The sequence below is a fragment of the Elephas maximus genome, chromosome 9 (assembly GCF_024166365.1).
Source record: "Elephas maximus indicus isolate mEleMax1 chromosome 9, mEleMax1 primary haplotype, whole genome shotgun sequence".
Taxonomy (NCBI): Eukaryota; Metazoa; Chordata; class Mammalia; order Proboscidea; family Elephantidae; genus Elephas; species Elephas maximus.
Genome location: NC_064827.1, coordinates 7,185,462 through 7,210,542, shown reverse-complemented (window position 1 = coordinate 7,210,542; position 25,081 = coordinate 7,185,462). Strand labels below are relative to the sequence as shown.

The 25,081-nt window shown below is 39.9% G+C and overlaps 1 protein-coding gene across 7 annotated transcripts in view; it reads right to left on the bottom strand.

Annotated features, from left to right (window-relative positions):
- RFX3 (regulatory factor X3) overlaps nt 1-25,081 on the bottom strand; it is a 315,870-nt gene that overhangs the window by 155,972 nt on the left and 134,817 nt on the right. For all 7 annotated transcript variants that reach the window (XM_049895335.1, XM_049895334.1, XM_049895339.1 and 4 more), the window contains exon 2: nt 23,831-23,955. In XM_049895335.1, coding sequence (XP_049751292.1) covers nt 23,831-23,947 — 117 coding nt within the window. In that variant the 5' untranslated portion in view covers nt 23,948-23,955. The remainder of the gene's footprint in view (nt 1-23,830; nt 23,956-25,081) is intronic.

Here is a 25,081-nt window from a genome sequence, read left to right as displayed (position 1 = left end):
CTGGCGGTTGGAATCCACCAGCCGCTCCTCGGAAACCCTACAGGGCAGTTCTACTCTGTCCTATGGGGTAGTTCTACTCTGTCCTATAGAGTCGGTAAGAGTCAAAATTGACTTGACAGCCATGGGTTTTTTTCCCAATGGGTTTAACAACAAGAAAATCCCTAAACAAAATGAGTAGCAACCATAATCGTACTGTAGTCAAGTTTGAAGCGAACTGTTGACGTAACAACTACTTTTTAGCAACATCTCATTTTATTTATCCCAATATTTTTATAACAAAACTTACACATAAATACAATTTCATAAAAGATTCAAACAATGAAGAAAAAGTCAGAATGTAATGTGATCACCTTCTCCTACATGCTCATACTCATGTCCTGCTTCTCCCCTTCCAGGAGGTAACGGAAACTCACAGGTATGTGTTCCTCCAATTCCCTACTGATGAATTTATCCGTACGTACGTATGTGTTTGGAGGTGTGTGTGAATGCTAACTGCCGTAACAGACAACCCCCCAATCTCAGTGGATTGACACACAGGTTACCTGTCTAACATGCGTGAGCAGGAGACCCTGCTCCATACGGTCATATGGAGACCCATGTTAACCAAGACTCCACTAGCTGGTATTTGTATCATCATGATACAGCCTTGCAGGGGTTGAGAGATTATAGAGGTGACAAAACAGTTCTTAAATGCCTGGGATCAGAAATAACAAGTCACTTTTGCTCCAATCTCCTATTCAGAACGTGTCACAGGGCCCCAAACTAAACATAATGGGAAAATAATAGGCGAGCATTTATGTCTCTGATACAGTATCCTTTGGGGGGAGAGTACCTAAATGAACCAGGTGAACTATTACGCATGTTTTCCTGCTACTTGATTTTCTTCATGTAGCAACACACATTGGAACACTTTCAAGTGTGTGCGTGTGTGTGTGTATGTGTGTGTGCGTGCTCATGCAAACGCACAACTATTTTATCTGTTCCATGGTACTGTGGTATGGTACTCCATAGTATAGATAAAGTTTAACTCAGTCATTCCACTATTGATGACCATTAAGGTTACCTTTTTTCTATTAAAAAAAAAAGTGTCGTAACGAAGGAATATATTTGGTTCTAGTCATACATTCTATGGAGTTAATCCTCCCCGTATGTTTACTGGCCGTTTGCTTTTTATCTTTTGTGAATAGCCTATTCATATCCTTTGCCCATTTGTCTATTTGCATTGTTTGTCTTCCCTTCATGATTTGCAGGATCTTGTTAAATATACTGAATTTTTTCTTCCCATATATCATGTCTTTTTCTTTTAACTTTAAGCTGTTTATTGATTTTTACTTGGAAAAATGTATCAATCTTTTTCCTATAAACCAAAAAAAAAAAAAAAACAAACCTGGTGCCGTCGAGTCGATTCCAACTCATAGTGACCCTACAGGACAGAGTAGAACTGCCCCATAGAGTTTCCAAGGAGCGCCTGGCGGATTCGAACTGCTGACCCTTTGGTTAGCAGCCACAGCACTTAACCACTACGCCACCAGGGTTTCCCTTCTTCCTATAAGCCGTCAAAAATTATTTTTAAAAAAATTCTCCTGTATTTGTTTCCATTGACTTTATAGCTTTAAAACTGATTAACTCTAATATCTATTCTGGGTATTGAGACAGGGTATAACTTCAGTATTTTTCTAAACAGGTATCCAATTTTCCCCAACATTTATCGCACTTATCCGTTTTTTACTTGAGATGATTTATCTATCATGAACTGTGTTTCTATTTATACATGGATCTGCTTGTACATTCCTGCTGTGATATCACTCAGTTTTTATTACTATCGCTTTGTAGTTTCTTCTGAGATTAGGTAGAAGCCCTTCTTCCACCAGTATTCTTTTTTTCCAAACCTTCATAACTGTTCTCATGTATACTCTTTTCCATGAACTTTGGAATCTGCTTTTCAAGTTTCAAGAAACCCCTCTTGGATGTTTTAGTTGAATTATGCTGAAATTAGGCATTCATTTGGGGGAAAAATGAATTCTTTATAATACTAAGTCTTTCCAATCAGTTATTTCACCATGTATCTTTTGGAGCAAAAATCTCAATCAATTTAAGCCTGCTTAAAAAACCAAAAATCAAACTCATTGCCATCTAGTTGATTCCGACTCATAGTGGTCCAACAGGACAGAGCAGAACTACCCCACAGGGTTTCCAAGAAGCTGCTGGTGGATTCCAACTGCTAACCTTTTGATCAGCAGCTGAGCTCTTATCCACTGAATCAACAGGGCTCCTTAAGCCTGTTTAATGGCCCAATCTAAATATAAGGGAAAAAAGGTAGGTGAGCATTTGACATGCGCTTCTCCCTGATTATGAGTGAGCTATTATGAAGACTGATGGATAGATGTCAAAATAGTGTGGTAGGCAGAATTTTAATATGCTTCCTCCACACCAAGATTTGAAACCCTAATAGCTGTAATGTGTGAATATGATGAGTTATCCCTCCCATGATTGTGTTATATGAGACGGCACAATGGACCTTAAAATAGAGGGGGCCTGATCTCATCACGTGAACCCTGGCAAGTAGAGTGCTTCTCCTGCTGACTGCAGGAAAGGAAGCCAGAGAGAGTAAAAGTGTGCAGCTACTGTTATGAAGGTAGAGGGGGCCACATGGAAAGTAAGGTGGGTGGCCTTGGGGAGCAGAGAGCAGACCTCAGCTGACAGCCAACAAGGAAACACGGACCACCAGCCTACAACCCAAAGAAAGGAAATTAATTCTGCCAATAGCCTGAATGAGCAATAGAAAATGAATCCAGTTGGACTCCGAAATAATTGTTATTTCCATCTTTCCACCTCTGTGGCTTTCCAGGATTCCCCACAGAGAAAGAAACACAGGCAGAGCCATTTTGCCCCTTCCTCACTTTTATTCTCAGATATCCATAATTGGAAACCCTGGTGGTGTAGTGGTTAAGTGCTACCGCTGCTAACCAAAGGGTCAGCAGTTCAAATCCACCAGGCGCTCCTTGGAAACTCTATGGGGCAGTCCTACGCTGTCCTATAGGATCGCTATGAGTTGGAATCGACTCGACGGCACTGGGTTTGTTCTGTTTGCTTGTATTCCATAATTAAGAGTGACAAATATACCAACCCAAATCTTTACTTCTTCCTAAATTGGAAGGCTTTGGGCGGTAAAATGAAAGGCTAATTCCTCCTCAAAAAGCTTTAATTTCCAAGGTACAGAGCAAATTAAAAGAAAAAAAAAAAATCAAAAGACAAGAAGGAGTCTCAAAGCCACTGGGTAAAGCACCTAAAAGAAAATTTAGGAAAATTAGGAAATATCAATCACTGGAAATCCAAAACCTATTTCCCAAGAGGTCACGATATGCAAGATAACCAGGGTTCTTTCAGTATCTTATTTACATAAATGCAGTGACTACAACATTTATAGGGGAATCAAATCTTTTGGTAATCAATCAACAATCTTTATCCCACTAGCATAAACTGGTCCACTGTTTACTTTCTGTTTTTAGCTTAAGTAAAACCCAATTTATTGAATAATATATACGATTTCTAAAACTCTTTATACTCTAAGAAATACTGAATTGTTCATATCTGGAACCAGTTAAGGGAAATGTGAATTAATGCATAGCTGAGTTAGAGAATGTTTTAAAAAATATGTTTGAAGGAAATTTACAAGGTTACTAGAATGACAAGAACAAGAATAAATGACGCTTCGTTTTTTTGATCTGCATGCTTTTATACTATTTGAATCACTTTTAATAAAATGTGTTGCAGGAAGTACTGTAGAATTTTAAAAACAAAGGAATAAGGTGAAAAAGAAAAAAAAAAAAAGCCCAATAGTAGATAAAAGATAACAATTTCAATTTCAAAATGACTCCGAGAGCAAGATACTAAGTTTTAGAATCTGAGAAACAGTAGAAAATAGAGAGGATGAGGGTTGAAATAATTTAAAGATAAGAAAATAATAAGATATAACATGGAATAATAATTAGCTACTTGTTAGAACTGTTAAAGCAAAGATTATGAGAGTGGATTAAAAAGAAAATACATTTACTCATCCACTGGCTGACACGAATTTTAGAAGTTGATTTCCTTGCTCGAAATTGGTTCTAAAATATCACTCTTCTCAAGACGTCAATTTCTATGGAATATAAGGAGAACGGTAGCTATAGACATAGACAAGGAGCCAGGGCTTGTCCTGAAGCGCTGACAGATGGTCTTATCAGGACCATGGACAGGGATCTCATTTCCTTAATTGATTCTCTTTATTGTCTCCATGGTTTTTGACTCAGTAAACAAAAAGTATTACTGATCTAACTACCATGCTGTCCCTACATGCTAGTGAGACAGGTGTGTGTGAGGTCAATTTTGACAGTCATTGGGAAAATCCAGCCACCCGGAATCTATTTCCCAGCTGGCTGCCAGAATGCCTAGAACCTCAAAATGGAGAGTGATTCCCTGAGCTAAGGTTTGCCTGTTCCTCAGCACTGTAGTTTATACCCATAGATTGGGTGAGGGGGTAATTTTCATGTGTTGCCATGTACACCTTAGTATAAACAGCTTCCCTGCAAGGACAGTGCTGGTTCTGGCATGAGGAGAGAAACCTGTTTCCTAAGTAAGCTCCACGGAGGCAGGGACGACGCCTGCTGCTTCTTTACCACCTATGGCAGCACCTCGTGCATAGGAAATCCTCAAGGATTTGGTGAAGGAAATAAAGCAGGCACATATGGGAACTCAACGAGCAGCTCTGAGCCACCACCAACGAACAAAAACTTATACAGACAAACGGCCCATCGGGAGAGAAAGATAAAAAGAGAAGAAAATGATAATAGCAAAGGAAGCAGAAAAGATTCATCTCTCATGCTATTCCTAAATAAAAAATAAATAAATAAAGCAGCTTTATTTTTCCTTACTTCATTTACTTTTCTTATTTAACAGCTCCCCCATGTGCCATTTTACAAAAATAAAATTCTTTGGAAGAGTAGAAATTAAATTTCTACCATTAGAAGCGAGGATGGCGAGACTTTGTCTCACACACTTTGGATATGTTATCAGGAGGGACCAGTCCCTGGAGAATGACATCATGCTTGGTAAAGTAGATGGTCAGCGAAAAAGAGGAAGATTCTTAATGAGATGGATTGACACAGTGACCGCAAAGACGGGCTTAAACATAGCAATGATTTTGAGCATGGCACAGGACCAGGTAGTGTTTCATTCTGCTGTACGTAAGGTCGCTATGAGTCAGAACTGACTCAACGTCATGTAACAACCACCCCCACGAGAGAGCTGTTTCCCAGAGGAGTAAGAAGATAAAGCTCCGTAAGCACTAACAACCGTTGAGAGAGTTATTTAGATGGAGGATACCTGCGCACTAGCAAAAGCAAAAGATGTTTGGAAGACAAGGACACACAACTAAAAACAGAGATAAAAGAATGGTTAATTATTAATTTTAGGTTGAATTAATGACCAGTTAGGTTTCCAGACAAGTTTTTTTTTTTTTTTTAATTTTTTCAAGATGGCTGGCTAGAGCATTTGAGATGATCCCCCCAAAAAGTTTAACTCACCCCAAAGCTCCTTACCCAATAACTACATGTAGGCTATATGTATGGTTCAATGTCAATATTAATCCAAATTACAGAGTACTTAGTCAAACTGATTAAAAAATACTATATACTTTTCACAATTGATTTTTAGAATTATAGTATCAACATTCAGTCGTCTAGTTCCTCTGTGGTTCAAAACAGTATTTAATAAATTAGCAACGCTTTCATTTCAAGTTCTTATAGGAAGTCCATGATTTTTAAAGGTTATGTGACAAAACTTACTAGCATGTAATCTGTGGATGTTTCTGGGGTGGGGATGGAGGGCTGGGATGGGAAGAGGCACAGGAAGTTTTCCTATGTCCCAACTGAAGTGTAGGTTATATGAATGACATGTAGGTTATATGAATACCAGCACTTATTCAGATACACAGGACTATATCGCCTAAGATCTGTGCATTCCACTGTACACAAATTACAGCTCAATGAGAATTAAAATGCAAAATATATGTGAATATAAAATATTTCTACTCTTCTCTCTTATACATAAAACATACTTACAGAATGCAATTGCGAACTGAGATTAGATGGTTATTTTCACTGTCTAGACGACTAGCCCTGGTATGTGTATGTGCGTTGGGCAAGGGGCGTTTTCCCTCAGAAAAGGGAAGCAGTAATTCATTAAGTTTCTCAATGATATGTGGCCATGATAGTATGGTAAAACATCTGTGGGAGTAATGACCAACAATATAATTAAAAAACAAAGATTTCTCAAATTATCGCGCTTCAACTGGAAATGAAGGCTCTTTTTCAAAAAATGAAGCAAAGGAACTACTGAACGGGTCACCGCTTAAGGGGAAAACTGATTTGAAGCTGAGCCATTTAGTGTATTTGCTAGTTTATAGATATCACTGAAATGGGAGATTGCTGTTATCAAGGGTAAGTTCTCTAAACATCAAAGTTCCTGTTTATAACCTGCAGTGGCTTTCATTTTTAAAAATTCAGATATCCTTGTTTTTCATGCTAACAGTAATTTTTTTGCCAATAAGTTAATAAGATAATAAGATAAGGCAAATGAGTTTAGATACTTAGAAAATAATGTAGCCAATTCAATTTCTTTAGCAGCACAGTTAATTCCTGCTGTTTAATTTTAACGTTTTATTTGTATTAGGCCCAAGTACTCAGGATTAAATCAGTGTTTCTACCTACACAGCTCTAAATGCGTTACGATAACCACCAGATAATTGATACAGATGCGCTACGACAGTAGGGATAATTTCAGTGATTTGTGTGACTAAGATCACTTAAATTACCATTCAAATGAAGATAAATCATTAATAAGCTATGAAGTTTTACATGTGGGCCAGAAATATAAATTATATAAGACTTCTATAAATGTATTATCTTGAAAAAACAGTTACAGAAAATAGGCTAATCAACTTAAGTGAGATGAAGAGAAGTTGGAAAAAGTCCAGGAAAGAATAATATAAATTACTGAAAGATTAGGAAAGAAAGGCTAAAGTAATTCCAGTTAGTGAGAACAGAAGGTTGGAGCAGGAATTAATAAGTCTTCCCTTGCCTAGCTGATGGAATACTATGAGAACAGAGACCTTCAGTACTCTGACCAGTGAGAAACGGCTCTGGGAAGAGAAACTCAAAAGGCACCTAGAAGGACTATGTTTATGTTCCAAGAGAAAAAATCCCTTTGTGGTTTCAAGACTTGAGAGCCTAATGACAAAGATGGCTATAAAATCAGAAAAAGTTTAGTTAGTCACAGAAGTAATTCCCAAAAGTAATCAGTCTTCTACCACGTAGGTAGCAGGTGTGGGCGCCACACCCACCCACCCTCACCCCTGCCACGTCAATGAACACCAGCCCAGTTTCTCACTACAGCATTTTCGCTTCTTCGAGGCATTTCTGAGACTCCCAGTGTCTTCTAAGCCTCCCTGCCCAACAGCCAGTAATACCAGGAGATTACACCCCCACCCCACCTCCCATAAGTAACCTCTGCCACTAACTGACAGCGGTCAGTGTATAAATAGCCTAGGCTTCCTCACCCCTTCGGTGGGATAACTCTGAGATGTGGGTGCAACACTGGCTCCCAGACTTCTCCGATATGGTCAGTCTCCAATGAACCTCAATTATAACTTGAATAATGAGATGGTTAGCTTCATGCATCAATGTGGCTAGGTCACGGCGCCCAACAGTTTCATCAACTACTAGTTTAGACTTTGTTATAAAGTTGTCACATGTGGTTACATCAGCTGGCCTTAAATGAAGCAGATGACCCTCCATGATGTGGGTGGGCCTCGTCCAGTCAGTGAAAGGCCTTAAAGAGCAAAAAACAAGTTCTCCCCAGGGTTTAATTCTGCCTCCAGACTACAAACATTTTGCCAGAACTTTCTTACTCTGCCCGACTTATAGATTTGAGGACACAAGAGTGCAGAAATCTCCATCCTGTCACCTGACATACAGATTTTGGACTTCCCAGTATCCCACGACAGTGTGAAGCAATTCCTCAAATCAATCAATCATTTAATCTCTAGACAGGCAGGCAGACAGACAGATAGACAGACACACACACACAGACGTCTCACTGGTTCTATTTCTCTAGAGGACCTTAAAATGGAAAAAAAAAAATTTTTTTTTTTTTTTTTTTATAAAATCCCTTCCTTGTCTCACTTTCCCAATGTCCTCCTGGTATTTCCAGGGATTACCTCCCAAATAATCGCCTTGCACTGCAATCCTGCGTCCACGCCTAGTCCATGTAGCACCTGTGTTCCTATATAGTTAATGGTTGCCTAAATTGCTTCCCCACTTTTTACCTAAATTTCTTTAAAAACTTCTATAACACAAAGAAATGAAAGACATCTTCCATTTTTTCCTGTTACAACACTAAAAATAAATAGTATCAAAACATATTTATTACTAGTCAGCTATTGAATAGACTCGATGGCACACAACAAGGACAGTCAGCTATTACCACATCTTGTCTCTGAGTCTGAAGCCCAATCTTTGGTTGTCGTTTTCTTTATGCTCAGATGTGAGGATGGGGTAAGGTCAGCAAGTATTTGTGAAGCATGACAGATATACTGCAGCTAACTGACCTTTTGGCTACTTCAAGTGAGTGAAAGAGAACGGAAGAGGGAATAATTTCCCCCCACTTAGACACTTAAGACTCATCCAGCTCCACAGGCCTTGAATTAACATTAACAACAATTACATAATTTATTGTGGCCATGATACAAGGTTCACAGATAAAATCAGACTGCCAAGCCATTATTCACCACAAATACAATATCCACACTATTTGCAGCACGTGTATCATAACCATTAATCCCTATGGTACAAGGAATGAATCCAGGGGTAACAGGTATTCCTGCTCTCTACAGGGGCTCACTAAAGAATGACCCACATGCTGGAAATCTGACGCCCAAAGAGAAAGCACTGCAGACTTAAGATTACTACAGATCTCCCTGTAAAGCTGTTGCCTCCTCTCTGAACCTCATCAGCTCCCAGTCAGAAGGAATGGCAGATCCCTGGGTGCTGGCCGGCGCACATTCCAGCACCCTTGTGGTCAAGCTTGGGTCGGGATGAGCTGTGTGCCTGTCTGCCACTCCACCTGGATTCTGAGTCCCGGCCAGCAGGACCTCAGGCCGTAGCACCCTCATCTTGTCTAGCTCCATGAGTGGCACACTGCAGCCCCTCTGCATTTAGGAAATTGATTTGAATTCACATAGCAGCCACCCATAATTCTCAGTCCTCTTAACACAAGCTGGTAAGAGGATTCTTTAAACTGAATAAATTTCACATCATTCTATTGTCATTCTATTTCCTGCTTACTAAAAATACATAAGCTCAAACATTAAATACATTTTCCACATGTGAAATAAACTGTCTCCTGGGATCTAAGACAATTACTTAAGGACCATCTAATTAGCATTGTGAGTAGCTATTTTTATACGAGCACTTAGGGTAGGGGTACTCTGTCTAGATAGGGTTCCTCAATGTCTCAAACACTCTTGCGCTTTCTTATTTTTCATATCTAATTAAAGCTAAATAGCTGTAGAAACCCTAGCTTTTTGTGAACTGTATTTATAAAATTGCTGAGAAAAAAATTAAGTCATCATAAGTTTTAAATATTGTAGCTGCCTACCAACTCACTGAACACTCAGTTAACAAGCACCGTAGTGAACCTAAAAGTCAAAGCAAAGCCTACAAAATAACTGCAAAAGCAACAAGAGAAAAACATTCCCAAAATTATTGGTAAAAGGCTTTGCAGAGAATAACTAAGGGTGATACACAGGACTGCAATCAATGGTCTGTTCAGTCCCCCCAAAAATTCTTTAAAAATCACTGTTTCTGGAAACTAAAGCTTAGGTTTGTAAAATTACAGTAAAACCTTTGAAAGCTGGAACCTGTGTAAGATGGATACCTGTCAGGGAAGGAAAACTCAAAAATCTTTTCCACTAAAACGAGTGACAGAAAAGTGGTAAGACGGCAATCCGTCAAAGGCGGAAAATTTTTGAGACCTGGAAAAACAAGGCAGTCTTGCCAAGTTCCAGCTCTCACAGGTTTCACTGTATTTTATTTACTATTGTTTCTAAAAATTTCATAAATCATTTTGCTCTATCATTTCCCTTTATAGCTGTTATAGCTTTGTTTACAACAAAACTCATTTTAGTCTGAACTGTAGTTTAATTCTGCTAAGAATGAGATGCAAAGCGAACTTGAAATTCACAAGCAGGTTGCTATCTCTTTAAAACTAGTTATATTAATACTCATTTTTATGTAAGAATCACCTTACCTTCTCACATTTGAAGTGCTACCTTTTCTCATGCATAATTTTCTCGTTTCATTTCTCTTCTGTCATCCTACTATTTTTAAAAAGATAAAATCGCTAATAATGAAAAGCACAGATTTAATAGGACCAAAACTTAGCAACACTTCATAACCCACAACACCAAGCAGTAAATAAAGAAAGACAAGGAAAAAGATAATTACAAAGGAAGCCCTAGCTGAAGACACGTATGTTAGTTGACCATCATCCCATTTCAGGCTGAGCGACTAGCAGCCATGGCAAAGACAGCAATTCTGATTTTCTTCGAACAGGAAGGCCATCAGTCCATGAGTGCTATAAGGAAAATGAGCCATGAGTCTCTGCAGGATGATGGATCTGACTGAGGTCAACAAGTTTTTAAAGAAAATAAAAAGGCCATCTAAGATGCATCAATTGGTCTCATCCTACCTGGGGCAAAGGACAACGAAGAACACCAAAGACACAGGTAATTATGAGCCCAAGAGACAGGGCCACATCAATCAGAGACTGCATCAGCCTGAGACCAGAAGAACTAGATGGTGCCTGGCTACAACCGATGATGCCATGACAGGGGACACAACACAGAATCCCTGATGGAGCAGGGGAGCAGTGGGATGCAGACCACAAATTCCCCTAAAAAGACAAGACAATGGTCTGACTGAAGCTAGAAGGACCCCAGAAGTCATGGTCCCCAGACCTTCTGTTAGCCCAAGACTGGAACCATTCCCAAAGCCAACTCTTCAGACAGGGATTGGGCTGGACTATAAGACAGAAAAAGATACTGGTGAGGAGTGAGTTTCTTGGCTCAAGTAGATACATGAGACTATGTGGGCAGCTTCTGTCTGGAGGGGGATGAGAGGGCAGAGGAGGACAGAAGCTGGATGAATGGACATGGGGAATACAGGGTGGAGAGAAGGAGTGTGCTGTCTCATTAGGGGGAGGGCAACTAGGAGTATACAGCAAGGTGTGTATAAATTTTTATATGAGAGACTGACTTGATTTGTAAACTTTCACTTAAAGCACAATAAGAAAGGAAGGGAGGGAGGGAGGAAACAAAAAGGCCTTCCATGTGTGTCTATTTTTAAGACAGGCCCTGTATAAAAAGAAGGGCAAAACAACCATTTTTCGTGGATAGAAAGGATGTGGTATGTGTTCCATGAAATTAATCTTCTGATACGCCAGTGTGAGACAGGGAAATGGCTTGAAGAATCCCGATGAGCGATTCATCTGGCTACAGAAGAATCCAGGAGAGGAGATGATGCCCACACTGTGTCCCATATCACTGCTGTTGCTGTTGTTGTGTGCTGTCAAGTCAATTTCAACTCACAGCGACCCTACAGGACGGAGTAGAACTACACTGTAGCGTTTCCCAGGCTGTAATCTTTATGGAGCAGATCCCTCACAGAGCAGTTGGTGGGTTCGAACCACCTACCCTTCAGTTAGCAGCTGCATGCCTAACCACTGCACCACCAGGCATATATCCCTAGAGGTCCCATAAAGGCATCTCAGGAGCTGCTGTCAGGGACAAGAGGCAGCTACTGGGACAAAGCCTAGGCCTTTCCCCATCCACACACACCATGGTTCAATCAGAACACCTCAGCGTTTATACTCCTCAGTAAACTCTTCCAATATATACTGAGCACCTACTGTTCCTCAAGCATTTACTGGTTTCACAAAGTTACGTTTAAGAAGGATTCATTTGCTGAAAGGATGATACAAATCCTCCCACTCCCAAAAGAAATACAACATCAACCGCATACACGTATATTTTGTAATTACTGCCTTTGAGTATGTTTCTCGAGTATAAGCACAGTGTCAAGGCCGAGTGACTGCTATCCAAAGCCAAGTTATTTAAATTCTTTGAGTCTCAGTTTCCTCACCGTTAAAGGTAGATAATGGCACCTACTTCTCAAGGTTGCTTCAAGCTTTACGGATAATGAGCCAAGCATCAACCACGGGGCCTGGCGTACAAGGTGCTCCACAGATGGCAGCTATTGTAATGGTTAGTTGTTTCATCTGGATTTCTGACAGAAGCAGAACGGTAGACAGTGTCAGAATGACAGCTACTGCTGAAAACTTAAATAGTTTATACTGCGGACTGAAAAACAATTCATAAGCCCAGGAATCCTCCTGAGTTAGTGTGCCCCGTAGCTCCACACCTCGTCTCTCATCATTGACCCTCCTCCCACTCTCTTCTCCAGCTATTTGGACCCTGTTTCAGCTCCACAAACCCACTAGGCTCTCTCCTACTTCAAGGCCTTCATACACACACACACACACACACACCCTCAGAAAACACTTCCTTTTATTCTCCCACTGGTTACCTCTGTTCTTCAAATCTTAGCTTAAAAGTCACTTTCTTTGGCAAGATTTTCTTAACCCACTCAGCCCATAAATAAAATGTTGATTTGGGCCTTAAAGCTTCTGTATTCTTTCAGACACTGAAGATAAATATGCTCAGATCTATTGGGAGTCGTCCCTCAGTGGCATGAACGGTTAAGTGCTCGACTACCAGCTGAAAGGTTGACGATCTGAACTCACCCAGAGGCACCTCAGAAGACAGGCCTGGTGATCTGCTTCTGAAAAGTCACAGCCTTGAAAACCTTATGGAATTCTATTCTGCACATGTGGGGCTGCCTTAAGTCAGAAACTACTCGATGGCAACTAACAACAACAATAATACTAAGAGTGAATTTTTAGCACCGACAGTGAATTCCACTGTTTGCTTTGGCAAGAGTGCTCTGTTTAAATTATGTTTCAAATTGTTCATACTATATGTTAAACAGAAGTGCCAGCTATCCTAAAGTTTTCTACTCTCCACTTGCATGAAAAATTTTATAGGACAAGCTGAACTTCCCAAGGAAAAAGGTACTGATATTGAAGTTGACAGTTTGATAAACAGATTAGATATTCATGGGAAATGAATTACATATCCCTAAGAACAAAATCACGGAGTCAACTAAAATAACTCTATACAGCTAAGTGATGTGTTAAGGAAAAAAAAACTCCTACACTTCACTTCAGAGACGTCCTTGGCATAGTTTCACTATATGGATAGTTTACATATCTTCTAACTGAAAACTCGAATTCCAATCATGCTAGCTAAGACACTCATATACTATTCTCACCTTTATTTCCTAAGGCATTATATTCTACCACAACACCACACTTCATCCAAAATAATTGTATTGCATGAGCTGGATAAAATACCAGCAGTATTCCTGTCATGGATTGAATTGTGTCCCCCCAAAATACGTGTCAACTTGGCTAGGCCATGATTCCCAGTATTGTGTGATTGTTCACTGTTTTGTCATCTGATGTGATTTTCCCATGTGTTGTAAATCCTACCTCCATGACGTTAATGAGGCAGGACTCAATCTATAAGATTAGCTTGTGTCTTAAGTCAGCCTCTTTTGAGATATAAAAGAGAAGCAAGCAGAGAGACAGAGGGACCTCATACCACCAAGAAAGTGGTGCCAGGAGAATAGTCCGTCCTTTGGACCCAGGGTTCCTGAACTGAGAAGCTCCTAAATTTGGGGAAGACTGATAACAAGGACCTTCCCCCAGAGTCACCGAGAAAGAAAGCCTTCCCCTGGAGCTACCACCCTGAATTCAGAGTAGCAGACACCAAAACGTCCCCTGCAAGTCAGAACAAGCTGGTGTTGGTGTAGTCTGGAGCCTGAGCTTCCCTGATTCACAATCCAGTGCACTATAGGGAGGGACATGGGTGTATGCTTAGTAAAGATGGTGAGAGGCTCACTGGTTTTAAGATTAAAAGAAAGAGCTGCAAAGGTTGAGTTAGTTACTGGACAGTGAGGGTAAAAAGAGAGGCCCAAAGGTCAAACCTTACAGAAAAAAGAGGCCAAAAAAAACCCAAATTTTTTTATTGGAAGAATCAGAGTATACTAGTATCACTACTACTAATAATAATAAATAATAGTAGTAGTAAAAACAATAATAAACGTATTAAAAAAACAAAACCAAGCTCATTGCCGTTGAGTCGATTCCGACTCAGAGCGACCCTACTGTCATAAAGCAGTCTTAGAAGAAATAAAACTGGAATGCTCTTAGAAGCAAGGATCGCAAAACTTCATCTTGCTTACTTTGGACATGTCACCGTGAAAGATCAATCCCTAGATAAGGACATCATATGCCATAAAGTAGAAGGTCAACAAAAACGAGAGAAACCCTCAGTGAGACTGACTGACAAATAGCCATAATCATGGACTCAAACATGCCAGCAATCATGAAAATGGCACAGGACTGGTCAATGTTTCATTCTGCTGTACTGTCACCATGAGTTGGAGCCAAGTAGACGGCAACTAACAATAATACCACTGTCATGAATTACTTCATACATACATTATTTAATGTCTATAACTCTATATTGCCCGTAGTTTATAGATGTGGAACTTGGAATATCAGAAGGGTTAAACAATTTGCCTGAAGACACATAACTAGAAAGGGTTGGAGCCAGGAATTGAATCTATAACCTTCTGACTATGAAGCCCACTTTATGTTGCTGTTGTTGGGTGTCATCGAGTCGGTTCCAGCTCCTAGCAACACTATGTACAAAATCTTTACAAAATCTGCTGCTCCCCTTAATGAAAAGGCACTCAAAGAAGTAGGCAGAATGTCTTACTTTTTTATACTGGGTATTAAAAATTAGCTTACAGGAAGCACGAAAGCCATGGAAGAAGATAATAGTGAGCAGTATGAAATGTCAGAGAAAAATCCAAAAAGATCCTAAGAAAATGGTTGAACTGGCTTTGCCAGAAGTGCAGAGTATCGATGTTACGTGGATAACGTTCACACTGTTCATGGAGCTAAGAAGTGGTCAGATACAGGGAAACGGAGCAGACAAGTCCATGTGATTCTATCAGGAAATCGACAGTGGGAGAATACATAGAGAGCTAAGTCAGCTGAAGAGGGAAGGGGAACACCAGGAGGCACAATAAATGGGTCATCTGACTCAGCCTCCACAGGGCATCCTTGGCCAATACTGTTCCACGTCCTCACCTCCCAGGCCCCCTGCTCTGTACAGATTCGGATTTCTATTGAGCTCTTTTATGCCTTTCTCTATCAGAAATAACGATTATTTTTCTTGCAAACCCCAAGCTTTCCTTCAACATGCAACTCAAGTGTTACTGTATCCTTGGTGAAGACACCTCTGACTCTCACTCCCAAGAACAATTTCCGTCTCTGCTCCTGAGGCATTCTGAATCCAGTTCTATAACAACATCATCTATTTCCTTTTAAAGCTGGTTTTCTGAGATCAGGGACCATACTGAATTACCTTTGAAACCCCAGTACTTAGCACAGTCCCTGGTACCAAAAAAAAAAAAAATCTGTTGTCATGGAGTTGATTCTGATAGTGCCCCTACAGGACAGAGCAGAACTGCCCCATACGGTTTTCTAAACTGTAATTTTTACAAGAGCAGATTGCCAGGTCTTTTCTCCAATGAATTGGCTGGTGGATTCGAACTCCCATCCTTTCAGTTAGCAGCTGAGTGCTTAACCACTGTGCACCAGGGCTCCTTGTCCCTGACACATTTCTCTTAAAATATGGCATATAGAACTCAGCACAATGATCAAACTCCAGATGGAAAAAAAATTTTTTAATCACTCAACAGAGAAAACTACTACTCAAAATATTTAAACAGTATTTTTACAAATATTTTATTTTTACAAATATTCAGTAAAGATGATCAACTCAAAGGCCTTTGTAGCAGACTGGCACAGCAAAATTTATTTCAATTGTAAACCACCATGTTCCTTTGAAATACCTTACCTTTTTATAATGAATACTAAAAATCAGCAGCTCTGGTTCTAAAAATATACTTTTCACGAGCTAAAATCATTGTTTTGTTTTTTTTGGTTGCTTTTTTTTCTTTTTTTAAGCATTCAACTGGAATTCATTTAAAAATGTAACCCCATCTTTTAGGATGTCCGCCACAGTCTTAATTATGAGAACATTGTCCCCTCAGGGAACCAAGCCAATGGGAATTAAGTCCCAAGTAAGAGCAAACCAGGGAAAAATGTCTTTGTTTCTGCTGATTATAGGAGATAATGGTCTCAAATGAAAAGAATTCTATTCATGTCCATCCAAGCAAGGATGTGCAGAAAGCAGATCTCAACCTTGAGCAAAAAGGAAAGAAAAAGGCAAGAACAAAATAGGGCATTACCTCAGGCTTGGAGCCCCAAACGAGCAAAGGGACCCATCTTAGATATGGCTGACCGAATTTTTGATCCAATAGAATATTCTGTTATGGGTTTAACACACAAAAGGAAATCTTTTTTTTTTTTGCTTCTACCAAAAAACTTCCCCATGAGTATATTACTAATTATCACAGTCTCTTTGTGGTGATATGAATATGGTAAACAGAAGTGAGGAAGCAAATGACTCACCACTGAAAGAGAGGAATGGACTTTTATTTATCTAAATCCGATAAGGTCTAAGGAATACGAGGATCTCAGAAGGATTCGCATTAAACTTCAATTCCTAAAAGTTATTCCCTAGAGGCTGAAGCATCATTTTAGAGATACCCATAATAAATAGATCTATTAGAGATGATTCATTTAACGTTTATCCTTCTTGAAGACTGACCTTTTCCTGGAACCTAACTGACAACTCTGGTTGGAGCTGTGCCCCAAAGAAAATATCATTTATTTCTATGGCCACAGAAATAATATGTTCATTCTGCAAAACGGACCATAATTTAGGGAAAAATGCTAAACATGTGATAGATTGCTAGTGACTGAAGAGAAACAATATAGCCACATAGCCACACCATCCATTTTCATAACTCATTATAGACAAAGAATCATGCCTTGCTAGGAGATTTATACAAAAATAAAGGTGCTTTCCTGAACGGTAATCCTGAATGAGCTTTTATCACATAAAAAGAGGTTTCCAGTGTCCCGGTTACTTACCAAACACCACCCAAACCCTCTGAGCCCCTGGGCAGGAAAAGGTAAAAACCACAGTCTCTGAGTAACAGAAGTGTTCAAAGCTTGTTGGGAAAAATAACCCTTCTTTGAACTCAGACAGAAGCCTCTCAGGCCCAGGCTCCACCGTACATAGGAGGTATTGTTTAGAAGAAGCTGTATAGAAACAACATACCTGCCACATTGAGGGGAAAACATTTGTGAAATGAAAACATTTCTCCAAGGAAAAGGTAAGACAGGCAGAGAAAGAGGACCCAGTCCCAAAGTAACTAGGAAACTTGACAGGGAGGAAAAGATCTTGGAGTCCTGGTTCCTAGTGATTTAGGAATCATTCTCAAGGTCGGCAGCATCCATGGGATAATTGGAGACTAAGATTAAAACAAAGAATAAAAGATCTGACTTCTGTCTAGGTTCTACCTAATTTGGGCTGGCTAAGAGAGAGCGTCCTGGTGGTCCAGGGGTTAAGAGCTATGGTGAGCTACCACTGCTAACCAAAAGGTAAGCAGATCGAATCCACCAGGTGCTCCCTGAAAACTCTATGTGGCAGTCCTACTCTGTCGTATAGGGTCTCTATGGAGCCCTGGTGGCACAGTAGTTAAGAGCTAGCCTGTCAACTAAGAGGTCAGCAGTTCGAATCCACCAGCCACTCCTTGGAAACCTACGGGGCAGTTCTAGTCTGTCCTGTAGGGTTGTTTTGAGTCAGAATAGACTCAGTGGCAAGGGGTTTGGGTTTTTCGGGGGTTTCGGGGGGGGTTTTTTGGCATAGGATTGCTATGAGTCGAAATCAACTAGACAGTAATTTTTTTTTTTTTTTTTTTAAAGGGAGAGAATGGAATAAAGACATTCTCCCTTTTCCCTCTCCTGGGTTTTTAATTCAGTTCTAGAGCAAACAAACAAACAAACACTCAAACCAGTTGTCATCAAGTCGATTCCACCTCACTGCAAGCACACGTGGCAGAGTAGACCTGTGCTCCACAAACTGATGTTTTGGTAGTAGACGGCCACCAGGCTTTTCACCTGAGGTGCCTCTGGGTAGATTCCAACCACCAATCTTTTGGTTAGTAGCCATGCACCTAAGCATCTGCACCACCCATTGAAGAATAAACTACAAGAAGCTTAACAAGTAACTCAAGGCAGGGGGACAGGGCCGGGGCATGTCCCTTTCTAGTTAAATCATATTCTACACAGACTTATCAGTCTAAAACATCTTTTTATAAAGATGATAGCACAGATAATATCAAAATTTTGGTTTCTACACAATTCAACTGGAATATTTTAGAGATTTTATTGAATTGGGCAACAACATCCATATTTGGAAGTTGAAACTCTATAATGTTTTGCATAATAATAAAAACTACTGCATAAAATAGGAAATTGGATAAAGTATAATCTAACCAGACTTTGCTATTCTATGCTCAAAATTCTTCATTCCTGAATCATAAGAGTCTTAGAAAAGGTAACATATTGAGTCTTGAGGTCATAAAGAATAAACTAAATACCACAGAAATAATTTTATAATCAACATTTTATGCCATACTTATTAAATTAGAACAGTTAGGGCTTTGAAGAAACTGAACAGCGTATACCAGGATCTTGAAATTTTCTGTTTTCTCAACACTCCAAAATATTTAATATTGAGTGTCTCAACATTAAAAAAAAAAATTGCTACAGGCTTTCTCTTTATGTCAAAATGGCCAAAGCAAGGGCACAACACAAAGTTGAATCAACAGGAATAACTGTCTCTGACATCAATGCCACAATTTCAACATTCAACACGAGTCAGTAACAAAACCTAGGAGCTTTTAAAGGCATTCCACTACAGTCTGAAAACTCGAGATGACAGCTGTATATTAACAACTGAGCTCATGTTACATCCCTAAGAAATTAACAGCATTTGTCTTGTCTGTTATAGACAACTTATATCCCAGAGATACCGCCAGAATGAACTGGAGAGCTTCAAACATGATACTGTCCTAGTGGGAATAAAAAGGAAAGAAAAACAATAAAATGGCGGGGCGGGGGCGGGGGGGAATCCTCCCAAATAAGTCTAGAAAGACCATACGGGAAGAGTCCCCAAGCAAATCTCACACGAACCGACTAGGTGAAATAAAACACTTTATTCACAAAGAGAAAATGAGAGATCTCACCTTCTATGCTTGGTGTAAGGTGACATAAGGTCTCACCTGCCTAGAAAGTCCCAGAGGAAAGAGCTAACTTGAGGGACTAGAATATACTCCTGTTGGGGGCGAGCCATATGGCAAAGTACAACATCTTCCAAAGGCAGTCCAGGTGTTGCTGTTGTTAAGTGCCTCCGTGTTGATTTTGACTCGTGACGACAGGAAGACATGAATGAAGTGTGTGTGTGTGTGTGTGTGTGTGTGTGTGTGTGTGTGATCTTCTATTCACAGCTGGTGATACTGATTTTCCACTGGCGGTAGCAATATAAAGTTTTGTTTTTCATATATGTATTTAATATAAAAGGTGATACTATTCAAGAAACAATCAGATCTCCAGGTCCCCTCCAACAGCCCTACGCAGGAGGTGACTGGCCTTCTCCGCCTTTGCTGAAAGTTTGGAGGTTGATTCTTTGCTGTAACTGCTGCCCTGCGGGAGGTCAAGCACAGGTGACAGCATACAGAAAAGAGATGGTGAAGCAAATAAGCACCAGAAGTGCCCAACTCTCCTCTGCCCTCTAAGTATCCAGAATGCTGGCAGCCAAGCTTTCACCCAGCAAGCAGGAAACTGGACGAGTCTTCTTTGAAAAATACGACCAGCCCAAGAGGCAAAACGAAGATACTAAACATCAGAGGGTCCCCAATTTAAAAACCTGGTCAGATGATGTTATATTGAAATCAACAAAACCCACTCATGTATTCAAAACAGCTTTTTATCCCCACATTTTAAATATGGATATTGATGTTACATGCCATTGAGTAGATTCTGACTCATAGAGACCCTATAGGGCAGAGTAAAACTGCACCATAGGGTTACCTCGCCTGTAGGCTTTACAGGATCAGATCACCAAGGTCTTATCTCCACCGGAGCGGCCGGTGTATTCAGACTGCCACAATTCCCAGTTAGCAGCCAAGTGCTTACCCACTGTGCCACCAGAGCTCCTTAAAATATGGATACCAAAATAAAAAACCAAAGCCACTGCCATTGAGTCGATTCCGACAAACTACCAGATATCTGAGAAAAGCTTTTAATACGAAAAACAGAGACAAAAAGAAACAAACAGAACAGAGCATCCTGACGGAAACAGATAATGGAAGGAGAAGAAAATCTCAGTGACAGCAATTAGAAAAAATAAATATCTTCAGAGAAAAAAGAAAGCTATTATAACCAAGAAATAAAGCAGGATATTATGAAAAGGAACATAACAGAAAAATTTTTAAAAGCTCTTGAATATTAAAAATGTGATAGCATAAATGAAAAGTAATAGATGGGTTGGAAGATGAAATCGAAAGTAGAATAAGAAAGTTGAGAAAGAGAAAACAGAGCAGAGGTAATCATATATGAAAACGTTGAAGAAAATTTCCGGGAGAGAGCCTGAATGTCCAAAATGAAAAGGCCCACCGAGCTTCTAGCACCACGTATGCAAACAGGCTCCCATCGAGGCACATCATGGAATTTCAAGAAACCGGGATTTAAAACATTCTATTAACTTTCAGGGAGAAAAAAACCACATAGGGCACATACAATGTTCTGCTGCTATCTATAAGGATTTCACTGGCTGTTTTTTTTTTTTTTTTAGCAGAAGTAGATTACCAGGTCCTTCTTCCTAGTCTGTCTGAGTCTAGAAGCTCCGCTGAAACTTGTCCACCACGGGTGACCCTGCTGATGTTTGAAATACAAGTGGCATTGCTTCCAGCATCATAGCAACACTTAAGCCACTACAGTATGACAAACTGACAGGCAAGCGAATAAAGAAGACCAAAGGTGAACTGATGCCTTTGAATTAGGAAGCTGGTGAAGAATATTGAATACATCATGTTCGTATACCCCTAACTACTTATTTACAACTGTAAAAGTTAGTATTTGTTGAAGATTTTCCTTGATACTAGGAAAGAATGAACACATCTGTCTTGGAAGAAGTACAGCCAGAATGCTCCTTAGAAGCAAGGATGGCGAGACTGAGTCTTACATAACTTTGGACATGTTATCAGGAGGGACCAGTCCCTGGAGAAGGACATCATGCTTGGTAAAGTAGAGAGTCAGCAAAAAAGGGAAAGACCCTCAACAAGATGGACTGACATGGTGGCTGAAACAGTTGGCTCAACCATTGCAACAATTGCGAGGACGGTGCAGGGCCAGGTAGTGTTTCATTTAGTTGTACATAGGGTTGCTATGAGTCAGAACTGACTCAAAGGTACCTACCAACAACAACAAGTCACAGAACAGGTCAGAAATCGGAATGGCTTTGGACCTCTCAATAGCAACCCAGGAAACTAGAAGACAACAGAGCAATCCCTTCAAAATCCTAAAGAAACAAATTTTCCAACCCAAAGCTCTACCTCGACCCAACCACCAAACAACTGTGAAGATAGAATAAACTCCTTCTCAGACACATAAGAGCTCAAACATTTCCCATTTCTTAGGAGGTAACTGGGAGTTGTGCTCCCCCAAAGGAGTTAAGAAAGAGCTGAAGACATGGATACAGGAAACAGGAGAGCCAACATAGAAAGGAGGGAAGGCAATTCCCAGGATGATGGTGAAGGGAAATCCCAGGAGGGCAGCTGAGCAAAGGGCATTTAATCCAGAGTGCAGTGTGGGTCAGAATGCTTGACACGAGACTTCTTTAAGAAGAATCAGAATCATGCAACCCGGGGAAGATAATTTTGCAGGAAAGGAAGGTAATCACAGTTTATTACACGGCTAGATTGGAAAAGCATTTATAACGTCATAGTAACGAAAGCACTGAATGTTGGTCTACCAAAATTAAAACATAACGCCTACACTGAAACATATGAAACTGTTGTTTTTTCAAATCAAAATTGCATGTAGTTCAACCTAACATATCAGCAGCATGAGGAACTAGAAGGACAGGTGTGTATGGTAGGGACCAGAAAGAGGAGCATGTTAAGAAAAAAAAACAATGGTAAACGGCAGAAAGGGAGAGGGGGAAAAAAAGAGTGGTTGTTTAGAAAGCACTGAGTAAATGGTTAATGGTGATGGAGAATGTGGCAAAGGATCGATACTGGTGATGGAAATTTCCAGAAGAGAACGTGAATGTCCAAAATGAAAAGGGCCATCAAGGTTCCAGCACAATGTATGAAAATAGGCTCACATCAAGGCACATCATGAGATGTCAAGAAACTGGGATTTAAAACATTCTATTAACTTTCAGAGAAAAAAAAATCACATAGGGCACACACAGAGGATGAGAAATCAGAATAGCTTTGGACCTCTCAGTAGCAATCCAGGAAAATAGAAGACATGATTAATCTAACTGGTGTCACTGAACGGTACATGTAAAAAAGGCTGAATTGGCAAACGTTGTGTTATAAACATTTTTACCACAAGAAGAAGAAAAAAAAAGAATGGTTAAAAAAAATATTTCAGATATCTTCACTTACCTGTGAGAGTCTAAACGTCCAGCTCTTTGTGACTCTAGCGCTCTCTGTCCATCCCACTCCTATCACCCAAAAATAATATGACCTTGAATCTCTGCAATCATTTAGGAAAAGATGTCTTTCTCCCTAACTACTAATGTACAATTGGAAGAGTAATATTTGTTGAGATTTTCCTTGATACTAAGAAATCACAGGCAAATCTCGCGTCTCAAGAGAATGCTACATGACATACGATCTTTCTCACTTGTTTTCTCACCACTCTTGGGAGAAATGACAGGCCAATGTGTTCACAATCCGCAAGCAGAAGCATAAACAGGAATGAATGGCATTATTTTCTGAGCATCTTTCCAATACAAGCCAACTCCCCTGAGTATGAATAAAAGTGGCAGAACTCATTCCCAAGTTTTTAAATGGGATGAGTCAGATCCCCAGACCTTTAAGATAATTTTATTTTCATTAAACAGTATTATCACCCACCAGAAAGCACAAGGCACTTTCTAAAATACCACAAAGGCAAAATCCCTGCCCGGAAGGTACACACATCTTCTCCTTTATTAAGTATTACTGCAAGCCAATTATATTTTTTTAAAAAAGTATTGTTGCTGACATTTCAATATGAAAGAAGTAAGAAGTTATGATAAAGAAAAGAGAGGCGAGGAGAGGAAGGGAAAACCTAATTACGGCGGTCAAGGCAGAAAAAAATATTCTCTTTGGCAGGTAAGGCAGGCTCTTTGAGAACAGGGATTCTATTTAAGTATTCATTTTTGCATCCCTACAGCCTAGCACAGAGCCTGGCTCGCCCAGGAAATGCTCGAGAAGCATCTGAAGACTGGAGCTAAGAGCTGGACTATGCTACGGTAGCACCCCATGAAGAAAGGAAGCTTAGCCCAAAGAACCTTTGGACACGGCCATGTTCAAGAGCACCTTCTTGGAGAGCGACAGCTCCTTACCTGCTGTTGGACTGGGACTTGCTGTACCACCTGTGTGGGCACGGCTGCTTGACTAGCCACGGAGGTTTGTAAAGTCACCGTCGAGCCTGTGTCTGACCCAGTCTCTGATGTCTGCATGATGGTCGCTGAAATACATTAAAAGATAAATAAAGCTTAGAATGTTCTCTTTGCATATGCTATCTTCATTACATTTATTCTTAACATCCTAGACCAGGACTAATGTTCAACCCTTTGAATACCTCTCACACCAACGTACTGCCATAATATTCCATACATCTTAGTGATTTTGGCCACTATTTAAATGAATAGAGAAAATTACTAATCCACATTTTTAAAAAATCTCCATGAGTAGCTCTTATCCTAGGGCTACAAAGGTTGAATTTAACTGAAATCTGCCTTCCTTGGGCCTCATATAAATTGCTTCCACTCCATTATAAACTATGGCTGAAAATTATGTCAAGATACTCTTAATTCTCAGAACACACAGCCTAACTGGAGGCAAATATGTGATGAACTATACTTTCTAGACACTTTTATAGGCTATCAGGGTGTCACCAGAGATGTACAGTTTAGCATAAATTATTTCAAAGGTCCTTTTCAACTTTAAAGTTTATTATTAGGTGATCTAAAAAAAAAAAAAATGCATATCCAAAAACGAACTGATATACCCTACAGCTTAGCCAAAGGATCAAGTCCATGAATCTTCTCTGACTGTAGCATGATATGGTACTAAAATCAAAGTTCAATTATATTCTTAAACACAAAGATACCCAAGTACCAATAATGGTTCATATTTTGAAAGGTGGGGAAACCACTGACACATAAAGGAGTTTTATACACAAAGACATGAAATTTTTCTCTCATTCACAATTCACCAGGCCACATTTGTCCAGTTCCCCTGAGTCTGACCTACCAACATAGGGTTACATTTGGCAGCAGTATTTACTCTAACAGGTGAGCTTCCTCCGGTCTCCTGGTCTTGACATCCCCTTTTGCTACTTAAACATTCAACAGAGTAAATATATATGGATGTCTTTGTTATGGTGCAGTAACCAGAATTCTAATTTTTCTTTCCTGGGGGCAAAGGCGATATTTAATTGGTAGTCGAAGAAAAATACTGCACTGTGGTTTAAATCCGTGAGCAGGGTGGTAAACATTCATTTTCTGTAAGGAAATTCTGAAAGAGTGCTCAGTTCTTTCAAGGAGAAAATTAACCCCTCTCAGCATCTTTGAGGAACCCTGGTGAGGCAG